Source organism: Cajanus cajan, chromosome 11, assembly GCF_000230855.2.
Source record: "Cajanus cajan strain Asha chromosome 11, NIPB_CcT2T_4, whole genome shotgun sequence".
Taxonomy (NCBI): Eukaryota; Viridiplantae; Streptophyta; class Magnoliopsida; order Fabales; family Fabaceae; genus Cajanus; species Cajanus cajan.
Window position 1 is genome coordinate 21,528,505 of NC_138527.1, and position 23,723 is coordinate 21,552,227.

Consider the following 23,723-nt stretch of genomic DNA (forward strand, 5'->3'; position numbering starts at 1 on the left):
GGGAATTCTAGGGTTAGTTTTGGGTAAAACTAATTTCCCATGATAATGTAATCTGCCCCTAATTAAAGTATAATCTGCATGTGAACGAGGATCAACCATTAAATCTTGAATAATGAGTTGTAATTTAGGATCTTGTTGTACCTCATTGTCCCATTTATCCACTTCTAATGATGCTAGGAGGGATAAAGCAGCGTACATTCCCTTCCTGGATAATGCATCAGTCACTGAATTTTCCCTTCCTAGTTTATATTGAATTTCAAAGTCCATTCCGATCAACTTGACAGCCCACTTGAATTGTTCTTCACTAAATAATCTTTGATCAGTAAGGAATTTCTGGCTTCTTTGATCAATTCTAATAATAAAATGTCTGCCCAACAAATAATGGCGCCATTTCTGAACTGCTTGCACTAATGCCATTAACTCCCTCTCATAAATTGACTTTAGTTGTGCTCTTTCGGATAACCCTTGGCTCCAAAAGGCTATTGGTTTTCCTCCTTGCATCAGTACGGCTCCTAAACCCTTACTTGAAGCATCAGTTTCTACCACAAATTCTTTGGAATAATCATGTACAACCAAAGAAGGCAGTTCGGTCATGGCTTTCGGTCTTGAAAAGCTAATTCAGCCTCTTCATTCCAATGAAATTTATCCTTTTTAAGAAGGTTAGTTAAGGGTTTTGCCAATTTCCCATAGTCCTTGACAAATCTTCTATAATACCACGTTAACCCAAGGAATCTCCTAAGGCTTTTAATATCCTTAGGTTTAGGCCAAGTACACATAGCTTCCACCTTTTTTTGGTCAGCTGCTACACCTCCTCCAGACACAATATGCCCCAAATATTCCAGTTTAGTCTGCCCAAAAGTGCATTTCTTCTTGTTAATTTTCAAAAGGTTAGCCTGCAACACCTCAAGGACTTGGCGTAAATGTGAAAGATGTTGTGATAAAGTCTCATTGTATATTAATATATCATCAAAGAATACTAGAGCAAATTTTCTGAGGAAGGGTTTAAGCATCTCATTCATGAGGGCTTGAAAGGTTGACGGAGCATTTGTGAGACCAAAGGGCATCACTAAGAATTCATAGTGCCCTTCATGAGTTCTAAAGGCTGTTTTCTCAATATCCTCCTCCTTCATTCGAATTTGATGATATCCAGATTTGAGATCACTTGAATATGAATAATTTCTTATATTATTGAATCTGAATAGGTACAATAAAATAAATAGGCATAAAACATAATCAATCCCTAAAGTTTAGGGATTTAGATAAAACTGACTAAGGAAACTAACTAGAAAATAAGAGAAGATAAACTAGTATATCTAAACTATATCTTATAGAATTATCTTAACACTCCCCCTCAAGCTAGAGCATATATATCATATGCATCTAGCTTGCTACATATATATGTTATCCTAGGACCTCGTAAAGATTTAGTAAAGATATCTGCAAGTTGATCCTTGGAGCAAACTGAGGAGGTCTTGATGATACCGAAGATGATCTTTTCTCTGATGAAATGGCAGTCAACCTTTATATGCTTTGTTCTCACATGAAAAATTGGATTAGAGGAGAGGTATAAAGCTGACTGGTTATCACAAACTAGTTCCATATGACCAACCTTGCAAAACTACAACTCTTGAATTAAGAATTTTAGCCACAAGAGCTCACATGTAGTGTTAGCCATAGCACGATATTCTGCTTCTGTACTTGATCGTGCAACAACACTTTGCTTTTTACTCTTCCATGAGACAAGATTACCACCCATGAAGACACAATAGCCTGATGTTGACCGCCTATCACTTGCATCACCTACCCAATCTGCATCTGAATATCCAACAATGTTTGTATGTCCTCTTTCATTGTAAACAAGTCCTTTTCCTGGTGATCTTTTGATGTATCTAAGGATTCGAACAACTGCAAGCCAATGACTCTCACAGGGAGAGTTAAGAAATTGACTTGCAACACTAACAGGAAAGGATATATCAGGTCTGGTCATGGTGAGATAATTCAATTTTCCCACTAATCTCCGATATCTCCCTGGGTCAGGATAAGGCTCCCCCTGATTAGGCATAAGCTTTACATTAGGATCTATGGGAGTGTCAACTTGCTTACAATCTGTAAGTCCGGTCTCTTCTAGAATATCAAGGGCATATTTTATCTGAGAAATAGCAATTCTGGACTTTGACTGAGCGACCTCAATCCCAAGGAAATAACGTAGGGGACCTAAATCCTTAGTTTGAAAGTGTTTAAATAAGTGTTGCTTCAGAGCCTTGATGCCCTCCTGATCATCACCTGTAATCACAATATCATCTACATAAACAAGAAGATAGATAAATCTATGTGTCGATGAGCGTCTAAAGAAGACAAAGTGGTCTGTCTCGTAGCGGATCATTCCAAATTTCTGTATAACTTTGCTAAACCGACCAAACCAAGCACGAGGTGATTGTTTGAGGCCATACAAGGACTTTTGTAATTTACATACAAGACCAGACCCCCCTTGAGCAACAAACCCAGGAGGTTGATCCATATAAATCTCCTCCTCCAAATCACCATGTAAGAAGGCATTTTTGATGTCTAATTGAAACAAAGGCCAATGCCTCATAGCAGCCATAACTAAGAAGAGACGAATTGAGGCCATCTTCGCAACAGGAGAGAAGGTGTCGCTATAATCCAAACCATATACTTGCATGTATCCCTTAGCCACAAGACGAGCTTTCAATCTATCCACCTATCCATCAGGGTCCACTTTCACATTAAATACCCACCGACAACCAACAACAGATTTTCCAGGCAGAGGTGGGACAAGTACCCAAGTGTAGTTGGAGTCTAAAGCTTCCATCTCATCAATCATTGCTTGTCGTCATCCTGGATGGGTTAAGGCCTCCTGTACTGTGTTGGGAATGGTAATAGAGGAAATAGCGGAGACAAAAGCATAATAAGTAGGAGACAAACGATGATATGAAAGAAAGTTATAAATAGGATGAGGATTACAAGTAGAATGACTATCTTTACGAAGAGCAATGGGCAAGTCAACTGAGGTAGGTGGGGCCGGAGTAGGTAAGGAGACTGGAGCAGGGGCAGAATCACATGACTCAGTTGTAGAAGTACTGGGAGGAACAATAGTATGTGACTGACGCTCATAGGTTATCCCAAATCGGTGTAGAGGACGATCAAATCCTGGTGGTGTGCTAGGAATCTCTGGTGCCTCTAAAGTAGTAGGTGTAGAAGGCACACCGGGATCAAAATGAGGAATAGGTAATACCTGAGAAAGGAGATCTGAGTCAACCGAGGAGACATCTTTAGCAAAGAAATATGGTGTATTTTCAAAGAAAGTGACATCTGCACTAGTGTAAAATCGATGTGTAGCAGGAGAGTAACAGCGGTATCCCTTTTGAACACTGGAGTATCCTAAGAACACACATTTGATAGCCCTAGCAGACAACTTAGCACATCCTGAGAAAAGATTATGGACAAAACAAATACAACCAAAGACACGAGGATGAACAGAGTAAATGGGATTCAATGGGTATAATAGGGAATGAGGTACTTGATCATTCAAGACAGAGGATGGCATTTGATTTATTAAATACCCTGCAATAAGTACAGCATCTCCCCACAACTTTGGGGGTGCATTGGCATTCAATAAAATAGTACAAGCAGTGTCCACAATATGTCTATGTTTTCGCTCAGCTACACCATTTTGTTGAGGTGTATGAGGGCAACTAGATTGATGTAGAATGCCATGAGAAGTCATAAATGATTTGAAGCAATCTGAAAAATATTCTTTAGCATTGTCACTTTGTAAAATCCGAATTACTTTGCCAAATTGAGTTTTGATCTCCGAATAGAAACTTTGAAAAATATTGAATAACTCAAAACGATTTTTTTATTAAAAATATTCAAGTACATCTAGAAAAATCATCAATAAAGGTAACGTAATACCTATGCCCTAAAAGAGAAGGAACTCGACTAGGGCCCCAAACATCAGAATGAATGACATCAAAGGGAGACACAGCTCGACTATTAATACTCTTAGGAAAAGAAGTTCTAACATGCTTCCCTAATTGACATGACTCACACTCTAAGGATTCCAAGCGTGAGAGATGAGGTACCATTTTCTTTAATTTATTCAAGCTTGGATGACCCAGGCAACGATGAATTAAACTAGGAGACTCAACAGATGCACATATGGTAGAGGTAGAAGACTGAAGGTAGTAGAGACCATTTGATTCATATCCGACTCCAATCGTCTGTCCCATACTCCGGTCCTGTATCAAGAAAGAATCAGAAGTGAAGGTTATGGCACAATTTAGTGACCGAGTCAACTTACTTGTAGAAATCAAATTAAAAGGACATCCAAGAACTAGTAAAACAGATTTTAATGACAGTGAAGGGGTAGGTGATATTTGGCCAATACCAGTGGCTTGGACTTTTGACCCATCTGCAAGAGTGATATGATGTGGAATTTTAGGTGATAATAGGCTATGGAAAAGGGAGACATTACCAGTTAGGTGATCAGAAGCACCAGAGTCCAAAACCCAAGGTCTAATAGACGTAGAGTGAGAGAGACAGACGGTAGAATTACTAGTGTGAGCAACAGTGACAGAGGAAGAGGCTTGTTGCGCTGCCTTCAATTGAAGATACTCTTTGTAATCATCGATAGATAATGAGATTGGATGATTGCCCTCAGATTCAATCTTGAGCTCTAGAGCCGAAGTTGGAGATTGAGCCATGAAGAGAAAAAAGGAGAAAAACAACAAAAGAAAAACTCAATCAAAAAACCACAAAAACAGCTAACAATCAACCATGAAACACCGAGGTAGCAACCAATCAACCACAAAACTCCGAGTCAGCAACCAAACGACCACGAAACTCCGAGACAACAACCAAATGATCACGGAACTCCGAAACAGCAACCAAACGACCACGAAGCTCCGAGACAGCCACCAAACGACCACGGAACTTCGAGGCAGCAACCAAACAACCACGGAACTCCGAGGCAGCAACCAAACAACCACGGAACTCCGAGGCAGCAACCAAACAACCACCAACAGACCACCTAGAGTGTGACCACCTAGAGTGTGACCCACAACCTGAAAAGGGTCAAAACGAGAAGAGGGAGGGTCGACGAGTCCAACAGAGTGAACCGCATCGCAAACGGAGGCCTGGAGGGCGGCGCGTGAACCCCACGCGTCGGCGAGCTTCCTCAACAAGAACCGCGCGTGAGGGCGCGTGAGACAGCGGCTGGTGGTGGCTCGCGACGGAGAGACCGATCGGCGACCTTTGAATGTACAAGCAGTGTCAACTCCGGCAACCGCCGACAAAAGTCAAAAACCCTAGTGTTGGCAGCTGGATTAGGGTTCCTGGACTAGAGTGCTATGGTACCAACTTGAATATGACTAATTTCTTATATTATTGAATCTGAATAGGTACAATAAAATAAATAGGCATAAAACATAATCAATCCCTAAAGTTTAGGGATTTAGATAAAACTGATTAAGGAAACTAAACTAGAAAATAGGAGAAGATAAACTAGTATATCTAAACTATATCTTATAGAATTATCTTAACAAGATCCAACTTAGTAAAAATAGTAGCTCCACCTAATTCATCCAGTAACTCCTCAATGATAAGGATAGGAAATTTATTAGGTATGGTAATCTTGTTCAAGGCTCGATAATCCACACAAAATCTCCACCCTCCATCTTTCTTCCTAACTAAAATGATGGGACTGGAATAAGGGCTGATACTTGGCCTTATTAATCCCGCTTCTAACATCTCCGAAACTAACTTTTCAATCTCAGATTTTTGATAATGAGGATATTTGTATGGCCTGAGATTGGGAATTTCATCCCCCTCCTTAAGATGTATTGCGTGATCATGTCTACGATTAGGAGGAAGGTGGGTAGGGTCTTCAAATAACTCCCCAAAGTCCTCTAACAACCTTGAAACTGCAGCAGGAGTATTAAGCTCGGTTGTTGGAATTTCTAGTTCCTTTCCATAATGAATAAGTAGACACTCTCCTTCATCCTTCAAAACTCGCATAATAGCACTAAAGTTCATCTCTTCCTTGGTTAAAGCAGGATCTCCAATAATCTTGTGCATAATGTCCCCTCTCTTCAATGTGAGTTCCAGCCTCCCGAAGTCAGCCTTTATCTCCCCTAGACTGGCTAACCAATCTAGTCCCAAAACCACATCCACTCCTCTTAGGTTGAACAAATAAAAATCTTGAATAATGTCTAAATTCTGCATATGAATCAACAGTCCTTTGCACTTTCCTCGACATCTAATCTTGTGTCCATCCCCCACTTCCACCACGTAAGGAGTGTCTTCTACTGATAACTGTAACCTCTCCACCAATTCTGTGGAAATAAAATTGTGAGAAGCTCCATAATCGATAAGAATAATGATTGACTGAGTTTGCAAATCTCCCCCCACCTTCCATGATTTAGCTGTCGTGAATCCATTCATGGAGAAAAGGGATAATTGTAGTGACTTGAAACTTTCAGGTATAGTTAAGTCTTCTTCCTCCTCCTCGTTTTATTAAATATAATCAAGCTCTTCAAGAATGCTTCGAGTGTCAAGATGCAATTGATCCAATTGCTTTAAATGAAGTTGATGATAACAATGAATGGATGTTGGGAGAAGAGAATGATGAGGATGGTTTTGATGATGACTTGGTGTTTGATGATGATGTTTTGACTTGGAGAGATGTTGCCCAGTCAAGTAGTGTTGGTGAACCTTTGAAATACACTAGGTGACAAACACAAGTGAACAAGACATCAACAATTGCATCTACATCCAAGAAAGATAAAGGAAAAGAAGTGATGGAAGTAGTGGAAAACAAGGATGATAATGAAGTAGAGGAAGAAGAAGAATATAATTCTAATGTTAGTAGAGGTGATGAATTTGAGGGAGAGGAAGACTTTAATCTTGATGAGGAAGAAGATTAAACTATAATGTTTACTTTTTTAGTTACTTAGAGCTTTAGCACTTTGTTTTGAAGACATTTTATATTATGTATTGTTTGAGTACTATGATTGGATGATGTTGTGGACATTGTTGTGTTTGAACTACGAACATGTGACTCTTATGGGATACAATGTTTTGTGCTAGTGTGTGGGCCCTGTGATGGTCACACAATGTGAAGTCTAAGCAAAGGCTTAGCTAGGATAAAGTTTGGGCATGTTGCCTAGCAATGATATGACTTAAATGTGATGTGATATGAACTTTTGATAATGAATACATGTGATATGAATATGCAACAAGTCTTGTGTGACATGCATCCTAAGCATAAATGTTTTGTGATAGGTACGATATGGAATACGCTGTCAGAGAAAGTCTCCCTTGTGTATACTTGGAAATTCATGACCTTGGAGACAGTTGGGTATGGGGGCCTCAATTTTGCCCATTTGTGTGCATGAGGTGAAACTTACATGATACAGCTACCTTGACGCACCCTGGTATATCTCCTCCAAGTGGAGTGGAATGTTGTGATGGCTTGACTCTACATATTCTCCTAAGCTGCTCTTGTGTGCCTTTAGGCAATTGTACAAGGTCAAAATGTTTTACTGGCGCCACATGCATACCATACAGCGAAGCTTGTGTTTATTGCATTGCATGCATTTATGTGTAATTTGTCTATTGAACTATTTGATTCAATGACTAAGTATTGTTGTTTTGTGTTTGGTTATCTGGCTACACCAGTCCTAATAGCCAAAAGAAGATGCTTCTCACTCCCCTTTCTTTTGCTAGTGTTCTTGTGTATGTTTGCAAGAAAGGATTATCATGTGGATGATGAGACTTAGACCTTGTGTTAGGGTTGTGCTCTAATAGAATGTGATATCGGAATTTAGTTAAGATCTCCATTTTTATTTCCTTTATGTTTATGACTTCATGTTAATTTCCTTGTGTAATCACTTTATTAGACATTTGTTTTAGTTCTTGTTTTAGTTCTTGTTTTAGTTACGTGTTATTATGTGATACCTCTAAACGAGGGGATTTGAGAACTGCATTTATTCAGTAAAGTTTATTTTTAAAATTTTTCCATCCTTATTTTAAATGCCTATGTTAATATGTGGGGTAGAAGGTGTCACACAAGGTCTTGGATCTGCCACCATGACTTGATCCTACACAAAGGTGCATAACAAAGCACAGATTCAAGTATACTTCCAATGCACTTTATCGGTCTCTCAAGAATCACAATCACAATTGTGAAAATTTTAACATTTTATTAGGATTTGAAGTGGGAGAGACCGGGGAAAATCATAAACTAACTTTAAAGAAAGAGGAAGAAGGGGAGAATTAAAGAAACTTTGAAAAGAATTAAAATTGACATTGATATCAAAATAGATTGAGTACAAGGTGTTTTATCTATTTATAGATCCTAAGAAATGTGCAAGAGAAAACTCAGGACACCTGTCTAACCATCTCTTAACAGATATTAACAGCTGTATACTTAACAGCTGGCACCTAACTGTAAGAGAAGCTAGACAATTACAGAGAATTCAGTAAGAGTTACTCAAGCCATCTCTGACAAACCCCGTGCAAACTCAGGAAGGAAGGAGCGAGAAAGAGCAACCCTGAATGCAGTAAACCATTTCCCTCCCACCCTCTCTCACCTGCCAATGAACTCTAAGAATGGAAACCTGCATGGAAATTTGGAGACTTTGCTGGAATTTATTAAGAAACTTGCTGTGGAGAACACAACAACTACTCTACCTTGTCAATATTGCATCTTCCAAGGGTTGATATTGTAAAGAATCTAATCCCTGCGGATGCAGGTCCTATAACCCCTAACTAAGGCTCATTCAGGTTTATACCCATAGGCCCAAAACAGCAAGGGCCCTTAATTCTCTTCATGCGAAAGATTGACATGGGAAGAAAGGGAATTAGTTATAGAGAGAGATAGTGGGGTGCGATTATATGGAGAAGGGAGGGCATTATGGAAATTGTAACAGCATAGTTAGGGCTAGAGACTATTCTCTGAGCTTTGGGGAGTTACTGCTCTAGTTATTCCCATTTCCTTCTTTCAGTTCTTAATACAGAAATACAGTGAATTCTCGTTTCTGATATCAATCTGATAGAACTGGTACCAACCGAATATGAAATTCAGATTTAATAAAAATAGAATGCCGGAACTTTATTAATCGTAATATTGCTTCTTGAGACGAATTACAACGGGACACCAATAGCCAGCTACCCCAAAACCTAATTCTTCCCAATCTTCCCCCAATAGAGGTACAATATCCTCTATTTAAAATAAATCTCATAACTGAAAATAGATAACTAATCAAAACAAACTATTAAAAGATAAACCTAAAAAATAGATAAATTATTTAAAATAGACAACCAATAATGATAAAACAGATAACTCAATTCTGTTCGGCTAACTATTATCATTATTTTCCCTTTTGTGGCGCCTCCTATATACCTTAGTAATAGGAGGTTTCGGTTGAAGTCTATCAATACCCCCCCCCTAAAAGAACCACCTTGTCCTCAAGGGGAAAGTGAGGAAAGGTATCTTGAATATCTGCAGCTAATTCCCAAGTATTGTTGCACGAAGGAAGTTGTTGCCATTTCACTAATACCTCCACCTGCCCGGTGTGTGATTCACGACACTCGACAATTTCCTCAGGTTGCACTTCCAACTCATGATCTTCATTTAGCATAGGAGGCAATGATTGAGGTTGTTGCTGCGGTTGGAGTGCCTTCTTCAGCAAAGACACATGAAAAACTGGATGAATTTTAGAATGAGCTGGTAACTCTAATTTGTAAGCAACCGCACCCACTTTACTAATAATTTGGAAAGGACCATAAAAACGAGAAGCTAATTTCTCATTGGGCCTCTTAGCCAATGAACGGAGACGGTAAGGTTGCAGTTTCAAATAAACCCAATCCCCAACCTCAAACTCCACCAATCGCCGATGTTTGTTAACATAAGAACGCATTTGATCTTGAGCTTTAAGTAAATTCTGCTTCAGTTCCTGTAACATTTGATCGCGTTGCTCATTAAGTTGATTCACTGCTGCAACTTTAGAGGGGATGGTTCCAGCCTTAATCAACAAAGGAGGTTCTATACCATATAGTGCCTGAAAAGGAGTCATCTTGGCAGAAATATGATAATTGGTATTGAACCAAAATTCAGCCCAGGGCAACCAATCTGGCCATTGTTTCGGTTTCGTACTAGAGAAGCAACGTATGTAAGTTTCAAGGCAGCGGTTAACAACCTCTGTTTGGCCATCTGTTTGAGGATGATAAGCGGTACTAAATTTAAGCTTAGTTCCTGCCAATCGGAAAATTTCCTTCCAAAAGTGACTCAGAAAGAGCTGGTCTCTATCTGATACAATTGAAGAAGGAAAACCATGTAAACGGACTACCTCCTTAACAAAAACAGCAGCTACTTCTTGAGCAGAGAAAGGATGGCCCAAAGAGCAAAAATGAACATATTTAGTTAAACGATCTACCACAACAAAGATAGTATCTTTCCCTTTTGTCCTTGGCAGTCCTCCAATAAAATCCATGGAAATATCACTCCAGACTTGAGCAGGAATAGGCAAGGGCTGTAACAGTCCCCCTGGAGCTAGAGTGTCATATTTATTCCGTTGACAAATATCACATTGTTGCCCATACTTCTTAATGTCTCCTCTCATACCTTCCCAAAATAAGAAGCTAGCCACTCGTTTATATGTGCGAAAGAAACCGGAATGGCCGCCTGAAGGGGTGTCATGGCACTCTGCTATAATAGTGGGAATTCTGGGGTTAGTTTTGGGTAAAACTAATTTCCCACGATAATGTAATCTGCCCCTGATTAAGGTATAATCTGCATGTGAACGAGGATCAACCATTAAATCTTGAATAATGAGTTGTAGTTTAGGATCTTGTTGTACCTCATTGTCCCATTTATCCACTTCTCGTGATGCTAGGAGGGATAAAGCAGCGTACATTGCTTTCCTGGATAATGCATCAGCCACCGAATTTTCCCTTCTTGGTTTATATTGAATTTCAAAGTCCATTCCGATCAACTTGACAGCCCACTTGAATTGTTCTTCACTAAATAATCTTTGATTAGTAAGGAATTTCAGGCTTCTTTGATCAGTTCTAATAATAAAATGTCTGCCCAACAAATAATGGCGCCATTTCTGTACTGCTTGCACTAGTGCCATTAACTCCCTCTCATAAACTGACTTTAGTTGTGCTCTTTCGGATAACCCTTGGCTCCAAAAGGCTATTGGTTTTCCTCCTTGCATCAGTACAGCTCCTAAACCCTTACTTGAAGCATCCGTTTCTACTACAAATTCCTTGGAAAAATCAGGTACAACCAAAGAAGGCAGTTCGGTCATGGCTTTCTTAAGGTCTTGAAAAGCTAATTCGGCCTCTTCATTCCAATGAAATTTATCCTTTTTAAGAAGGTTAGTTAAGGGTTTTGCCAATTTCCCGTAGTCCTTGACAAATCTTCTATAATACCCCGTTAACCCAAGGAATCCCCTAAGGCTTTTAATATCCTTAGGTTTAGGCCAAGTACACATAGCTTCCACCTTTTTTTGGTCAGCTGCTACACCTCCTCCTGACACAATATGCCCCAAATATTCCAGTTTAGTCTGCCCAAAAGTGCATTTCTTCTTGTTAACTTTCAAAAGGTTAGCCTGCAACACCTCAAGAACTTGGTGTAAATGTGAAAGATGTTGTGATAAAGTCTCACTGTATACTAATATATCATCAAAGAATACTAGAGCAAATTTTCTGAGGAAGGGTTTAAGCATCTCATTCATGAGGGCTTGAAAGGTTGACGGAGCATTTGTGAGACCAAAAGGCATCACTAAAAATTCATAGTGCCCTTCATGAGTTCTAAAGGCTGTTTTCTCAACGTCCTCCTTTTTCATTCGAATTTGATGATATCCAGATTTGAGATCCAACTTAGTAAAAATAGTAGCTCCACCTAATTCATCCAGTAACTCCTCAATGATAGGGATAGGAAATTTATTGGGTATGGTAATTTTGTTCAAGGCTCGATAATCCACACAAAATCTCCACCCTCCATCTTTCTTCCTAACTAAAATGATGGGACTGGAATAAGGGCTGATACTTGGCCTTATTAATCCCGCCTCTAACATCTCTGAAACTAACTTTTCAATCTCAGATTTTTGATAATGAGGATATTTGTATGGCCTGAGATTGGGAATTTCAGCCCCCTCCTTAAGATGTATTGCGTGATCATGTCTACGATTAGGAGGAAGGTGGGTAGGGTCTTCAAATAACTCCCCAAAGTCTTCTAACAATCTTGAAACTGCAGCAGGGGTATTAAGCTCGGTTGTTGAATTTCTAGTTCCTTTCCATAATGAATAAGTAGACCCTCTCCTTCATCCTTCAAAACTCGCATAATAGCACTGAAGTTCATCTCTTCCTTGATTAGAGCAGGATCTCCAGTAATCTTGTGCATAATGTTCCCCCTCTTCAATGTGAGTTCCAGCCTCCCAAAGTCAGCCTTTATCTCCCCTAGACTGGCTAACCAATCTAGTCCCAAAACAACATCCACTCCTTTTAGGTTGAACAAATAAAAATCTTGAATAATGTCTAAATTCTGCATATGAATCAGCAGGCCCTTGCATTTTCCTCGACATCTAACCTTGTGTCCATCCCCCACTTCCACCACGTAAGAAGGAGTGTCTTCTACTGATAACTGTAACCTCTCCACCAATTCTGTGGAAATAAAATTGTGAGAAGCTCCACAATCGATAAGAATAATGATTGACTGAGTTTGCAAATCTCCCCCTACTTTCCATGATTTAGCTGTCGTGAATCCAGTCATGGAGAAAAGGGATAATTGTAGTGACTTAAAACTTTCAGGCATAGTTAAGTCTTCTTCCTCCTCCTCGTTTTCCTCATCCTCACACATCACGATCATACGAAACTGTTTATTCTTGCAGCGATGCTCACGATGGTATGGTTCATCGCAACGGAAACATAACCCTTTCTCGTGTTTCTCTCTCATTTCTGCTCCTGTTAAGTATTTAAATTCTCTTCCCCTGTTACGAGACCCTTCTCCTGTCGTCTTGCCTCCAATACTGCCCATGGTATTCCCTGTTGAAGAATCCTCTATTTTCTTTCCAATTAAGGCTTTGGAATCAATCGTAACAACCTTACTTGAAGGGTTACTCCGAAAAAATCCATTCGATCTGGTGTAATTATTAATTGACTTCTTGCTCAACACTAAATTTTTTTGTTCTACCATGATGGCTTTCTGGATAACTGCTGAAAGGGTAGTGAGTTCATATAATCTCACTTCCACTTGAATTTCTTCTTTTAATCCATTCAAAAAAATTCCCTTCGCAAAATCTTGGTTAATTTCCCTCAAGGCCCCCACGTATTTCTCAAACTCCTCTACAAACTCCTCCACCGTCCCTGTTTGCTTGAGAGACAACAACAATTCAAAAGGATTTTGAATCATGGATGGTTGGAAGCGCCTGATAACTGCCAATTTGAATCCTTCCCAAGTAGGTGTTGGGTTGCATCTTTCCCACCACTGGAACCAACTCAAGGCTCTTCCCTCCAATGCAACCATGGTTGCTTGCATTCTTTCCTCGTCTGTGACACCTTTTAGGTTAAAGTAGCGCTCCAATTTCTGGGTCCAGCCAAAAGCATCTTCGCCCGCAAAAATTGGAATTTCCAATTTGCGCCACAGTTCGTTGCCCCTATCTCTGGAGTTGTTGTGATCCCCACTGGTTATGTGGTTGTCTGTTTCGCCTGGCTGCACTCCTAATTTGGCAGCAATTGCCATGAGGAGTTCCTCGTTTTTCTTGGTCCTGGCTTCATTCAGTTCCATTCTAGTCCTCATCTCTTCCCTCTCTTGAGCCCATTCTTCCATGCTTCGCTCCATCCCTCGTGTGGTTACCATGCGCAGCTTTTAGAATCGTGGGTTTTTCAGGGCACCAGATCGGTGCTCTGATACCAGTGATAGAACTGGTACCAACCGAATATGAAATTCAGATTTAATAAAAATAGAATGCCGGAACTTTATTAATCGTAATATTGCTTCTTGAGACGAATTACAACGGGACACCAATAGCCAGCTACCCCAAAACCTAATTCTTCCCAATCTTCCCCCAATAGAGGTACAATATCCTCTATTTAAAATAAATCTCATAACTGAAAATAGATAACTAATCAAAACAAACTATTAAAAGATAAACCTAAAAAATAGATAAATTATTTAAAATAGACAACCAATAATGATAAAACAGATAACTCAATTCTGTTCGGCTAACTATTATCATTATTTTCCCTTTTGTGGCGCCTCCTATATACCTTAGTAATAGGAGGTTTCGGTTGAAGTCTATCACAATCTTTATCCAAGAATTCAGTGGGGGAGAAATGAGAATAAAAGAGGAAAGGATAATTAGTGCACAGGGGCATAAATGGATTAAAAAGGGAATAATTTTAAGCTAGAACATCAGTGCATTTGCTCAGCACAACTCTGGATTTACCTTTTTTTATATTCTGCATTTTCCATTACGTAAGGAGCTAATCTATGTTGGTTTTGGTGTTATGAGGAAAGAATCAGCTCTATCAGATTATAGCACCTAATTGATTTCACCACTTTCATGTAAGCATTTAAGAAAAGGACAATCGCAATAAATACAAGGGTTTTATTATTGTGGGCCTGTAAGAAATAATAATAGCATTTACTGATAACCTTATCAAATTAAGGAACAAAGTATTAAATGTGTTACAGATATTGTGAATATATTACAGATATTGTGGATACATATATTATGGTTATTATCTTCACTATCAATTAGGGATATGATTAGATTAGTTTCTATAATATTAGAGATTAGTATCTCTATCATTTATTGTATTCACTCTATAAATAAGATTGGTATGTGTACAACAATACACACAATTCCTGAATCACAACATGGTATCTAAAGCTTAGGTTCTTTTCTTTTAGAATATATTTTTTCTCTCTTCTTGCTAAGGCCCTCGTTGCCACCTTCGGCCGCCGCTGGCAGCTGTGTAGGCGGCTGCCGCCGCTGGCAGCTGTGTAGGCGGCTGCCGCCTCCGATTGTCGCACTGCCGACCGCCGCCTTCGGTTGCTACCTTCTAATCGCTGCTTCCAGTGGTCGCTTCCGGTCGCCAACTTCGACCGCCACTTCCGGTCGTCGCCGCCTCCGACCGCCGCATCCGGTCGCCAACTTCGACCGCCACTTCCGGTCGTCGCCTCCGGTCACTGACTCCGACCGCCGCCTTCGTTCGCCGACTTCGACCGCCGCTTTCGATAGCCGTCTCCGACCGCCGCTTCCGGTCGCCCACTCCGACCGCCGCCTTCGATAGTCGCCTCCGGCCACTGCCTCTGGTCGTCGCCTTCGACCGCCGCTTCCGGTCGTCGCCTCCGATCGCCGCCTCCAACCGCCTCCGATGACCAGTTAGCAGATGTGTTCACAAAATCGCTTAAAGAACCTCGGATTGATTACATTTGTAACAAGCTTGGTGCATATGATATATATGCTCCAGCTTGAGAGGGAGTGTTACAGATATTGTGAATATATTACAGATATTGTGGATACATATATTATGGTTATTATCCTCACTATCAATTAGGGATATGATTAGATTAGTTTCCATAATATTAGAGATTAGTATCTCTATCATTTATTGTATTCACTCTATAAATAAGATTGGTATGTGTACAACAATACACACAATTCCTGAATCACAACAAAATGTTTATGATTTTCATTTAATAGTTTCTATTTTCTAATCCTTACTTGTGTCCTAAAGGCACCTGTTAACAAAATCCTAAATATAATGCAGTAGATACTTACACGAGCTGCAAACCTGAAGAGGCTATACTATCTGGTATGGAGCCTGTTAACTGATTGCTGGACAAGTCCCTACAGCGTTTGTCAAAGAAAACAAGTAAAATATTAAATAAGTAACATTAGATTAATTAATAATATAGATCAACAGCTTACTAATAATATTTACACAAAATATTCTTTTAATAAAAAACTTATAACATTATTACTTGACTCCATAATTTAGCATGTGGATTTTCCTTTCTATTCCTAAAAATCCTATGGCATGAATCATAAAGAAATGATCCCCTTTGTCACTCCATCTACAGCTGATTCTCAAACATTATCCTCTCCTTCACCAAATAACCTTGTTCTTGAATATTGTTCGTCAAATACTCAAATGAAATAAAAATTAAAAAAATATTCTATTTTACATGTTGCATTGTCTTCTTTATTCTATTTTTCTTTCTTTCAGATTAAAAAAACCCTCCAAAGTAGAACTTTTTGCAGATCAAGATAAGAAATTTGAATATTTTTTGTTTACTATATTTTGTTTATTCATAGCAAGATTATTTAACATTGTAATGAATTCCTTTCTTAAATAAGAAAAAAACTGTAAGTAGAAGTTTCTTGTTTCTTTCTCAGTTCTCACATACATTATTTGCTGGAAAAATATAGTATGCATCTCTTAAGAATGTGGGTAATGAGTAGGGTTGGAAATAAGTCAAGCTGAGTCGAACTCGATTCTACTCAGCTCGGCCGACAACATTTGGCTCAACTTACAACTCGACTCAAGTTCGACGTGAACCTTTTTTCTAGCTCGAACTCAACTTAGTTCAAACTCACTAGCAACTCAGCTTAGCTCGTTAGCTCAAATCACATGAAGCAAAAATTAATTTTTTTTTAATCTTATACATTTCAAATTTTCAATATAATAATAGATTTTAAATAAATTGGTTGTTTATTTTTTTAAAAAACAAAACATAACTTATTCTATTAACTTTTCAAGATTACAAGATACAACTATAAAGAAACATAATTACAACTGAAGTCTATATAAATTAAAACTACACCTTGCATAAATAATAGAAAATCCAATCCATAATCATTAAATTTTAAAGTGTTCACTTCTTTTATTATTATTAACTTATAACTAAATTTTGAAAGTTCTTTTAAATTTTAATAAGTTGAAATTAAATAGAATGTTAGTTATATATTTATGTCAAGCCGATTCATGAACTAAACGAGTCGAACTATACGCAACTCAAGTTCGGTTCATTTATTTATTGAGCTCAATCATTGACTTAAGTTCAGCTCATTTGATTCATAAACCAAGTTCAATGTGTTAATTATCAAATCAAACTATTTTCGAGTTGGTTCAATCCTAATTGTGAATCTAACTTAACCTTAAAAAATTGGGTTGTAAGGTTAAGGGTTGTCTCCCATTTATAAACTTTTTGTTTGTCTAATCTTTAGTCAATGAGGAACTTAAGATTTTTCCAATACACCTCAATGGTGGGTGGCGCTTTTGATGGATCTAGAGTAGCTTTATTACCATCTTAGAATAGTAGGTTATGAGTCTAACTCAATCCTACAAAACCGGTTTGTAAGGAGAGAATTACTCCCTACTTATATACACTTTGTTGGCATTATTCTAAGTGGCAACAAAATATGTTTCTTGTGTTTGGAATAAAAAAATATATTTGATACAAGAAGACATGATTTAATAGATCTTTTTTCCTATTATTTCTATAAAATATATTCTATCTAATAGAAATAATAGGAATGAAAAATTATTTTTTCTTGTGTTTGGAATAAAAAAATGTTTAAAATTTAGAAAAATGAATTATTTGTTGGAACTTGGAACAAGGTACCTATGCAAGAAAAACATATTATACAGATACATGATAATATTCCAGTACAAGTCCATTTTGGTCCTTCATTTATAAATGAATAATGCAACATATCGGTCATTCAATTTCAATTTATGCTATCAAATTGTACCTTACAGTGGCATCAAATTGGTTCTTAAAAGGACAAAACAGATGGCATTTAATTATCAGTGAATGATCAATACCGATGTTTCTAAACATGAGATTTCATACTATTGGGAAAAATTCAAGTTCAACATTGACTAGAAATAAGGAAAACAAGGTTTATAAGTGAGGGGCAACCTTCACCTTACAAGCCAGTTTTTAATATTTTATAGGGTTGAGTTAGGCCCAGACCCCCTTTCTAAGGCCTAAAGTGAGGGATAACTTTCATTTTACAAGCCAGTTTTAATGATCAATACCTTCTGGAAAAATATTGGACATTTTCTCTTCAATATTCAGTTAAGTAGCAAAATTAAATGAAAGAAATATCTTGCAAAATATGGATTTTAAGTGGGGTAAATAACTTGGAAACTAGTATAAAAAATCAAACAAAGGACTCCAGTCAATTGAGTTCTGTAAAATAGTTTGCATACATTTAGAAAAACAAAAACTCAAAACTTACAGGTGTATAAGGGATTTCTGCCCGAGTCCCAAAGGTATATCACCGACCAACAAATTAGAACTCAAGTTCCTGAAAAATTAAAGAGAAGTTACTCAATGATATAAACCAATATAAACATACATGACTAAGTTTGTCTAGGGAAACACATACTGAAAGCATAAACAATCTACTACAGAAGTATATGGGCATCTAGATCCAAAATTCCAGCCAAAATGCATGTACAACAAAACAAGGCTGAATATTCAATAAATTTTATCAGTGATTAAGAACAGAATCGATTAAGAATGTTGTCCGTTTATCAAGTATAATGAAGGGAAGGTGTTAACATATATCATGATTGTGTCAACATGATGTGTCCTATCAGAATATAAACATGTAGCCGCAACAAAGAAAACAAGTTTGGTTGAAAGTACCAAGGCTGATTGTATTGAAAATAAATAATATTCATATTGTTCTAATGATAGCCGTCAAACTAGCAATTGATCTCGCAGAATTATACAAGTTTATACGAGTTTATAATTCTAGGTAGGCAAATTGAGTTGACACACTCTCAAGCTTGTTTCTTGGTAGAATTAGTGGAATCAAATTCACTCAGACATGCACAGAAATGCAAGTTAAAACACCAAGCCAACCAGTAAGATATGACTTGTGAGAATTAAATTCTACATCTGCAACAAATTTGCCCAAAGCAACCATGTTTTAGTTGCCCCCTTCTACACACCATTTCTGCTCAAGGAAAACACAAAGCACTCAATGAAGCCCTCGCACATGTGTCACAGAAAGCCACCCAATCACGGCTTCGACAGTTTGTTCATGAAACCAGTAATTCATTTGTGAACCTAGCCACACAATCAAAGCATTTTCTACATATGGTGATTTGGCAAATCCAGGTCAAGACTCACGATGAAGCAAACTGTCGTCTACAAAGGACATGACTCTTGAACCCAAATGCATGATCAAATCATTTCTGCAAATCTGTTCTATTATGTGCTTTCAAGTTTCAAATATAACCAAGTTTTGTACTTGTTCTATTTCTGCTTAGCTTCCATGTGTTCTATTTGTGTTCATGTACTATTTGTGCTCAAGTTCTATGGTATTCTGTTGGGTAAAATCGTCATTATATTGTGCTTGTTTTATTGGGAAGATGAGCAATTAAGCACAGTTCTGTTTGCTGCATTTTCCCAACATTAAGTTTGAATATATTTTCTTGTCCCACTGCAGAATGTCGGTTAAGCTCTATTTGTGTTCTGTTCTTTTGGTTTTGGTGTTATTGTTTCTATATTTTCTTTTAAGTCCATGTTAAAAAGAGTGACTAGTGTAAGTCATTAAAGGTGTGAGGATAAAGATTAAGGTATTGTTGATTTGGAATACTTACAAGAACACCATTTCTCATTTTACTTTTAAATATTATTTTGTATTAGTTAAACATTTATGAGTTTGAGTTTTTTGGAAGCTCCATAGACAAGAATATTACAGACTCTTTGAATTTGACAACCTAGGTTCTCATGGAAGAAACAAGTATAAGCCATACAAAATATAATTGAACATAACAAGCTAACGACTACAGACTATGACTACTGCTTTGAACAAATAAACTACAGAGCACCTTAAGACAACAGGAAATTTTATACACCTAGGTCAATTAGTATATTTTCAACATTTGGCTGCTGATACTTACAGGCTTACCAAGTCTGACAAAAGACTAATCTGGTCACTTATGAACCCTTTCAAGCCTTGACTGCCCAAATCACTGAAATGAAAATTGAAAGGATAAAGTCACAGCTTTAAGAGAGGAAATAAATCATAAATGGTTGGAGAAAAACAATTATCTGAACAAGAAACAAATTGTAACTTCCACCATTTTTATTCCTAGTTTCAGGGAGCATAAGTTGAACCCATAATCCCCTACCTACCAAGCTATTTAGGGTAAGGAGTATCGATAAGCCCAAAAGGTCAATGACAGAATATTTTATGAGGGGAAACTTCTGTTTTTAGTTTTGTACAAAAATAGAATAATAGTTTGTATGGATAAGTTTCTCCAAAAGCACTTTTAGAAGGAAAAAATATGAAATAAATTTCTCAACAAGTTAAAACTTGTTTATGTGCAAGTTAAAAATAAGATTTTAGAAAAGCTAATACAAGAGAACCTCTAAAAATTAGCTTATGCATAAGCTATTTTTAACTTACAGGGAAGCTTGTTTAATTTGAATAAGCTTCTCTAGAAACACTTCTAGAAAGAAAAAATAAGAAAAATTGAAATAAACTTCTCAATCAGCTAAAACTAGATTATGCATAAGTTAAAAATAAGATTTTGAAAGCTAATAAGAGAGAGCTTCTAAACATTAGTTTATACATAAGCTAATTTTAGCTTATGGAGAAGCTTATTTAATTTTTCTTTTCTATTTTTCTCTCCTATAAGTGCTTTTGAAGAAGTTTACCCAAACAGACTCTAAGTCTTTCTCATACAATGATATGGCCATAACAGATCATGAGCAGTTTAGACTCACCCACCCTCTAGTTTCAAGTCTGTATATTTAGCATGTGATATGTACCCCACCACTAACCTTATACAAAAAGATTCAAATGTCAAATATTAAGAGACTTTTTAAGTAAGACTCCTTGTACACGTAGCAATAATTTTCTTTCCCACAACCAACTAGAAGCTGAATTGCAAAACTTAGGAGAATGGTAAAGAATGCGTACATTTGACTTATCACAAGAGCAGTATTATCCTTGCTCATACGGCATGTAACTCCCTCCCAAGCATCCCAATTAGTAGGAGCACAAGGATCTCCATTCCAACCCATTCTTTCAGGAACCCTGAGCGAGTCTTTCAATGCTTTCATGGCAACCACTGCACTCAAGCAAAGAAAACGAAGAAAAAGAAAGTTCATTCAGTGACCACAATTCTTGTGTAGTTGCTCGCCGGTCAACAAAATCTTGACCAAGTCCCTCCTTCCCCGTTGTTGAATTGTAAATAAAAATCATTACCCAAAAAGAAACCGCCAAAAATAATTGGTAAATAAATATATTTTGACGAAATTTTTAAATCATAACCCCCTAACAAAATTTAAAAAAAACACACCAATTTATGACATCAATTCAAAGCCACACACACAAAATAATTGCGGAAAAAGTTAAAATAAAGAAAAGCTATATAATCGACAACCATTATTACACAAAATTAATAAATCATAACACCCTAACTAAATTTCCAATAATACACCACCTCATGACATCAACATTCCCAAACAGAAAATTACGAACAAGCCACCAAAAGAAGAAAACAAAATCAGATTCCTTTCACCCACCAAAGTTTCCAAATTGGCATGCAACTTCAACAACGAACTCCCCTCTCAAAGCATCGGCAAAAAATTTATCAACACCCCACCAAATCAAGAAAAAACAAACCGGGGCATCAAAATTTCCCAAAAAACACAGAATTTAATTTAACCAAAGCCATAATTCACAATTCCCGAAAAAAAAAAAAAAAAAAAAAAAAAAAAAAAAAAAAACACCCACCTTGTTGAGGAACTGTGGAAGGATCACTAGGCACCAAAGCATAATTCTCAATCCCACAAATCAAAGGCGCACCCACCACCCCCACAAGCTTCACGCTTAACATGCTGCTACTCAAATTCTTCACCGTGTGATGCCAAGTAAACGCAGCAAAACCCCCTACTTGCTTGTAAATATCAACCCTAGTCAAATTCTCATCATTGATGAACACATCAAACACCCTCTCCCCGGCCCTCCTCACCCTCCCTTCAATCTCCGCAAAATGCAGCCACACCAAGTAATCAAGCTTCGCGTCCACGCTCAATTCGTACTCCAAAACCCCGTCACCCTCCTCGGCCGTCGCCGCCGTCGCGGCGGCGCTCTGGTACAGCTTCTCCGGGAAGTAATTCGGCTTCTGATCGGTCCCGCTGATGCCATTCCGCGTGGACACGGCGACGACCCTGCTCCGGCCGGTTCGGAACTCCGAATCGGACTGCCACGAGCGGCCGAACCGGTCAGAGTCGTTGGAGAACCCCGGCCCCCACTGGTCGGAGCCGCAGGAGAGCCTCCCGTAGTTGACGAGCACCGTTCCGTTGTCGCCGATGGCGGCGACGTCGTAGGAGGCCGGATCGGCGGCGAAGAGCTCGATCGAGGAGACCACCGGAGGGTCGGTGGCGAAGCTGTAGAAGCAAATTAGGGCTTCGGAGGAAGCGAATGCGGCGAAGAGGTCAGCGTAGGCGCCGTCGCGCGCGACGGACTGGGGCCACGGGGAGCGCCAGGAGAAGACGACGGTGCCGGCGACGGCGACGTCGAAGGAGGGAGGGTGCGACTTGCCGTCGTAGTTGTCGTAGACGACGAACGTGCGGAGGAGGTAGCGCGAGGGCGGCAGCGAGGGAATTGCGTAGCAGTTCTTCTTCCCGGAGGAGATTGGGAAGTAGCGGAGCGTCTTCTCGTGCGCGTGACGGAAGCGCAGCGGCTCCGACACGATCGCGGCGGCGCCGCCGCTGAAGTAGCGGTCGGAGAGCCACGTGGTGTTAAACGGGTCAGTGCTGTTCGTTGGACTGCCGCAGTCGATGTGGTAAGCAAGACCTGTGTCAATAATCCAAATCATCATTATTATTATTATTAAACAAAAATTAACAAAATTAGAGTGGCGGTGTGAGGTTTTGGTTGTGTGCGGAGAAGCGTACCGTGTGGGAATGAGGGTGAGGGAGGAGCAAGAGTGTTCCCAGCGGTGGTGAAGAGGAAGCATAAGAAGAAGGAGAGAGTGAGAAAGAGAGACATTGTGTTTAGTTCAAGTGATGATGGTGTGAGCGTAAAGACATAAGGGAGAGAGAATGTGAACTAAAGAAGTGGGTAATAATGGTAATGATAATGTAATGAAATGAAAAATGAGATTCCCGGGAAATGTGGTGTAAGGTGTTTGCGTGAGAGTGGAGAAAAGGAAGAACCAAGGGTGAAGAAGAGGTGGAACTTGGAACGAAGGAGTGCTCAAGTTTTGTGACTTTTTTTGTTTTGTTTGTTTGCTTGTAGAAGTGAGAAAAAATGGCAATTAGTGAATCAAAATCGTGTTAATTGTACAAAAGGGGTGGGTTCGGTTGGGGTATAGTAACTCTACGTGAGTGAGTGTTGTAAGATATTGGTGGACTTGATGTTGATATCCATAAATGGACCTTTTCATGACAATAATGAGCTTTGTACGCACGTGACTCGAGCCAAGTCACCGTTCAGAAACTCATCAATCAGAACCTCGTCATTTACCTAAGAGCATTCTCTAAATAAGTCACTTCATTTATGTATACAACAAACTGTATATAATGGAAATGGAGGGAAAAAATATATATGTGATCAAATCAATTATATTGTTCCGATAATACGAAAACCATGGTATTTTAATATTTAAGTGTGTGTTTCCCTAAAAAATAAAAATAATAAGTGTGT

The 23,723-nt window shown here is 38.6% G+C and overlaps 2 protein-coding genes across 3 annotated transcripts in view; both read right to left on the reverse strand.

Moving 5' to 3' along the window:
* Window positions 1-23,451, reverse strand: part of LOC109815866 (receptor-like protein 4) — a 43,554-nt gene extending 20,103 nt beyond the window's left edge. Inside the window, exons 1-7 of one of the 2 annotated variants that reach the window (XM_083066125.1) lie at window positions 22,973-23,451; window positions 21,807-22,871; window positions 20,988-21,138; window positions 19,963-20,034; window positions 18,285-18,353; window positions 15,816-15,884; window positions 4,104-4,259 (exon numbers count right to left, since the gene is read on the reverse strand). In XM_083066125.1, coding sequence (XP_082922251.1) covers window positions 4,151-4,259; window positions 15,816-15,884; window positions 18,285-18,353; window positions 19,963-20,034; window positions 20,988-21,138; window positions 21,807-22,871; window positions 22,973-23,066 — 1,629 coding nt within the window. In that variant the 5' untranslated portion in view covers window positions 23,067-23,451 and the 3' untranslated portion in view covers window positions 4,104-4,150. The remainder of the gene's footprint in view (window positions 1-4,103; window positions 4,260-15,815; window positions 15,885-18,284; window positions 18,354-19,962; window positions 20,035-20,987; window positions 21,139-21,806; window positions 22,872-22,972) is intronic. The other variant, XM_020380685.3, reaches the window with a different exon arrangement.
* On the reverse strand, window positions 12,263-15,762 carry LOC145952978 (uncharacterized). Its single transcript, XM_083066126.1, has one exon. It carries the CDS (start codon window positions 13,883-13,885, stop codon window positions 12,263-12,265), a length of 1,623 nt encoding a protein of 540 aa, XP_082922252.1. The 5' UTR covers window positions 13,886-15,762.
* Window positions 23,452-23,723: the final 272 nt, after the last annotated feature.

Excerpts from the sequence above, each read along its gene's own strand:
- LOC145952978 (XM_083066126.1), bottom strand. The coding sequence starts at position 13,885 with ATGGTAACCACACGAGGGATGGAGCGAAGCATGGAAGAATGGGCTCAA.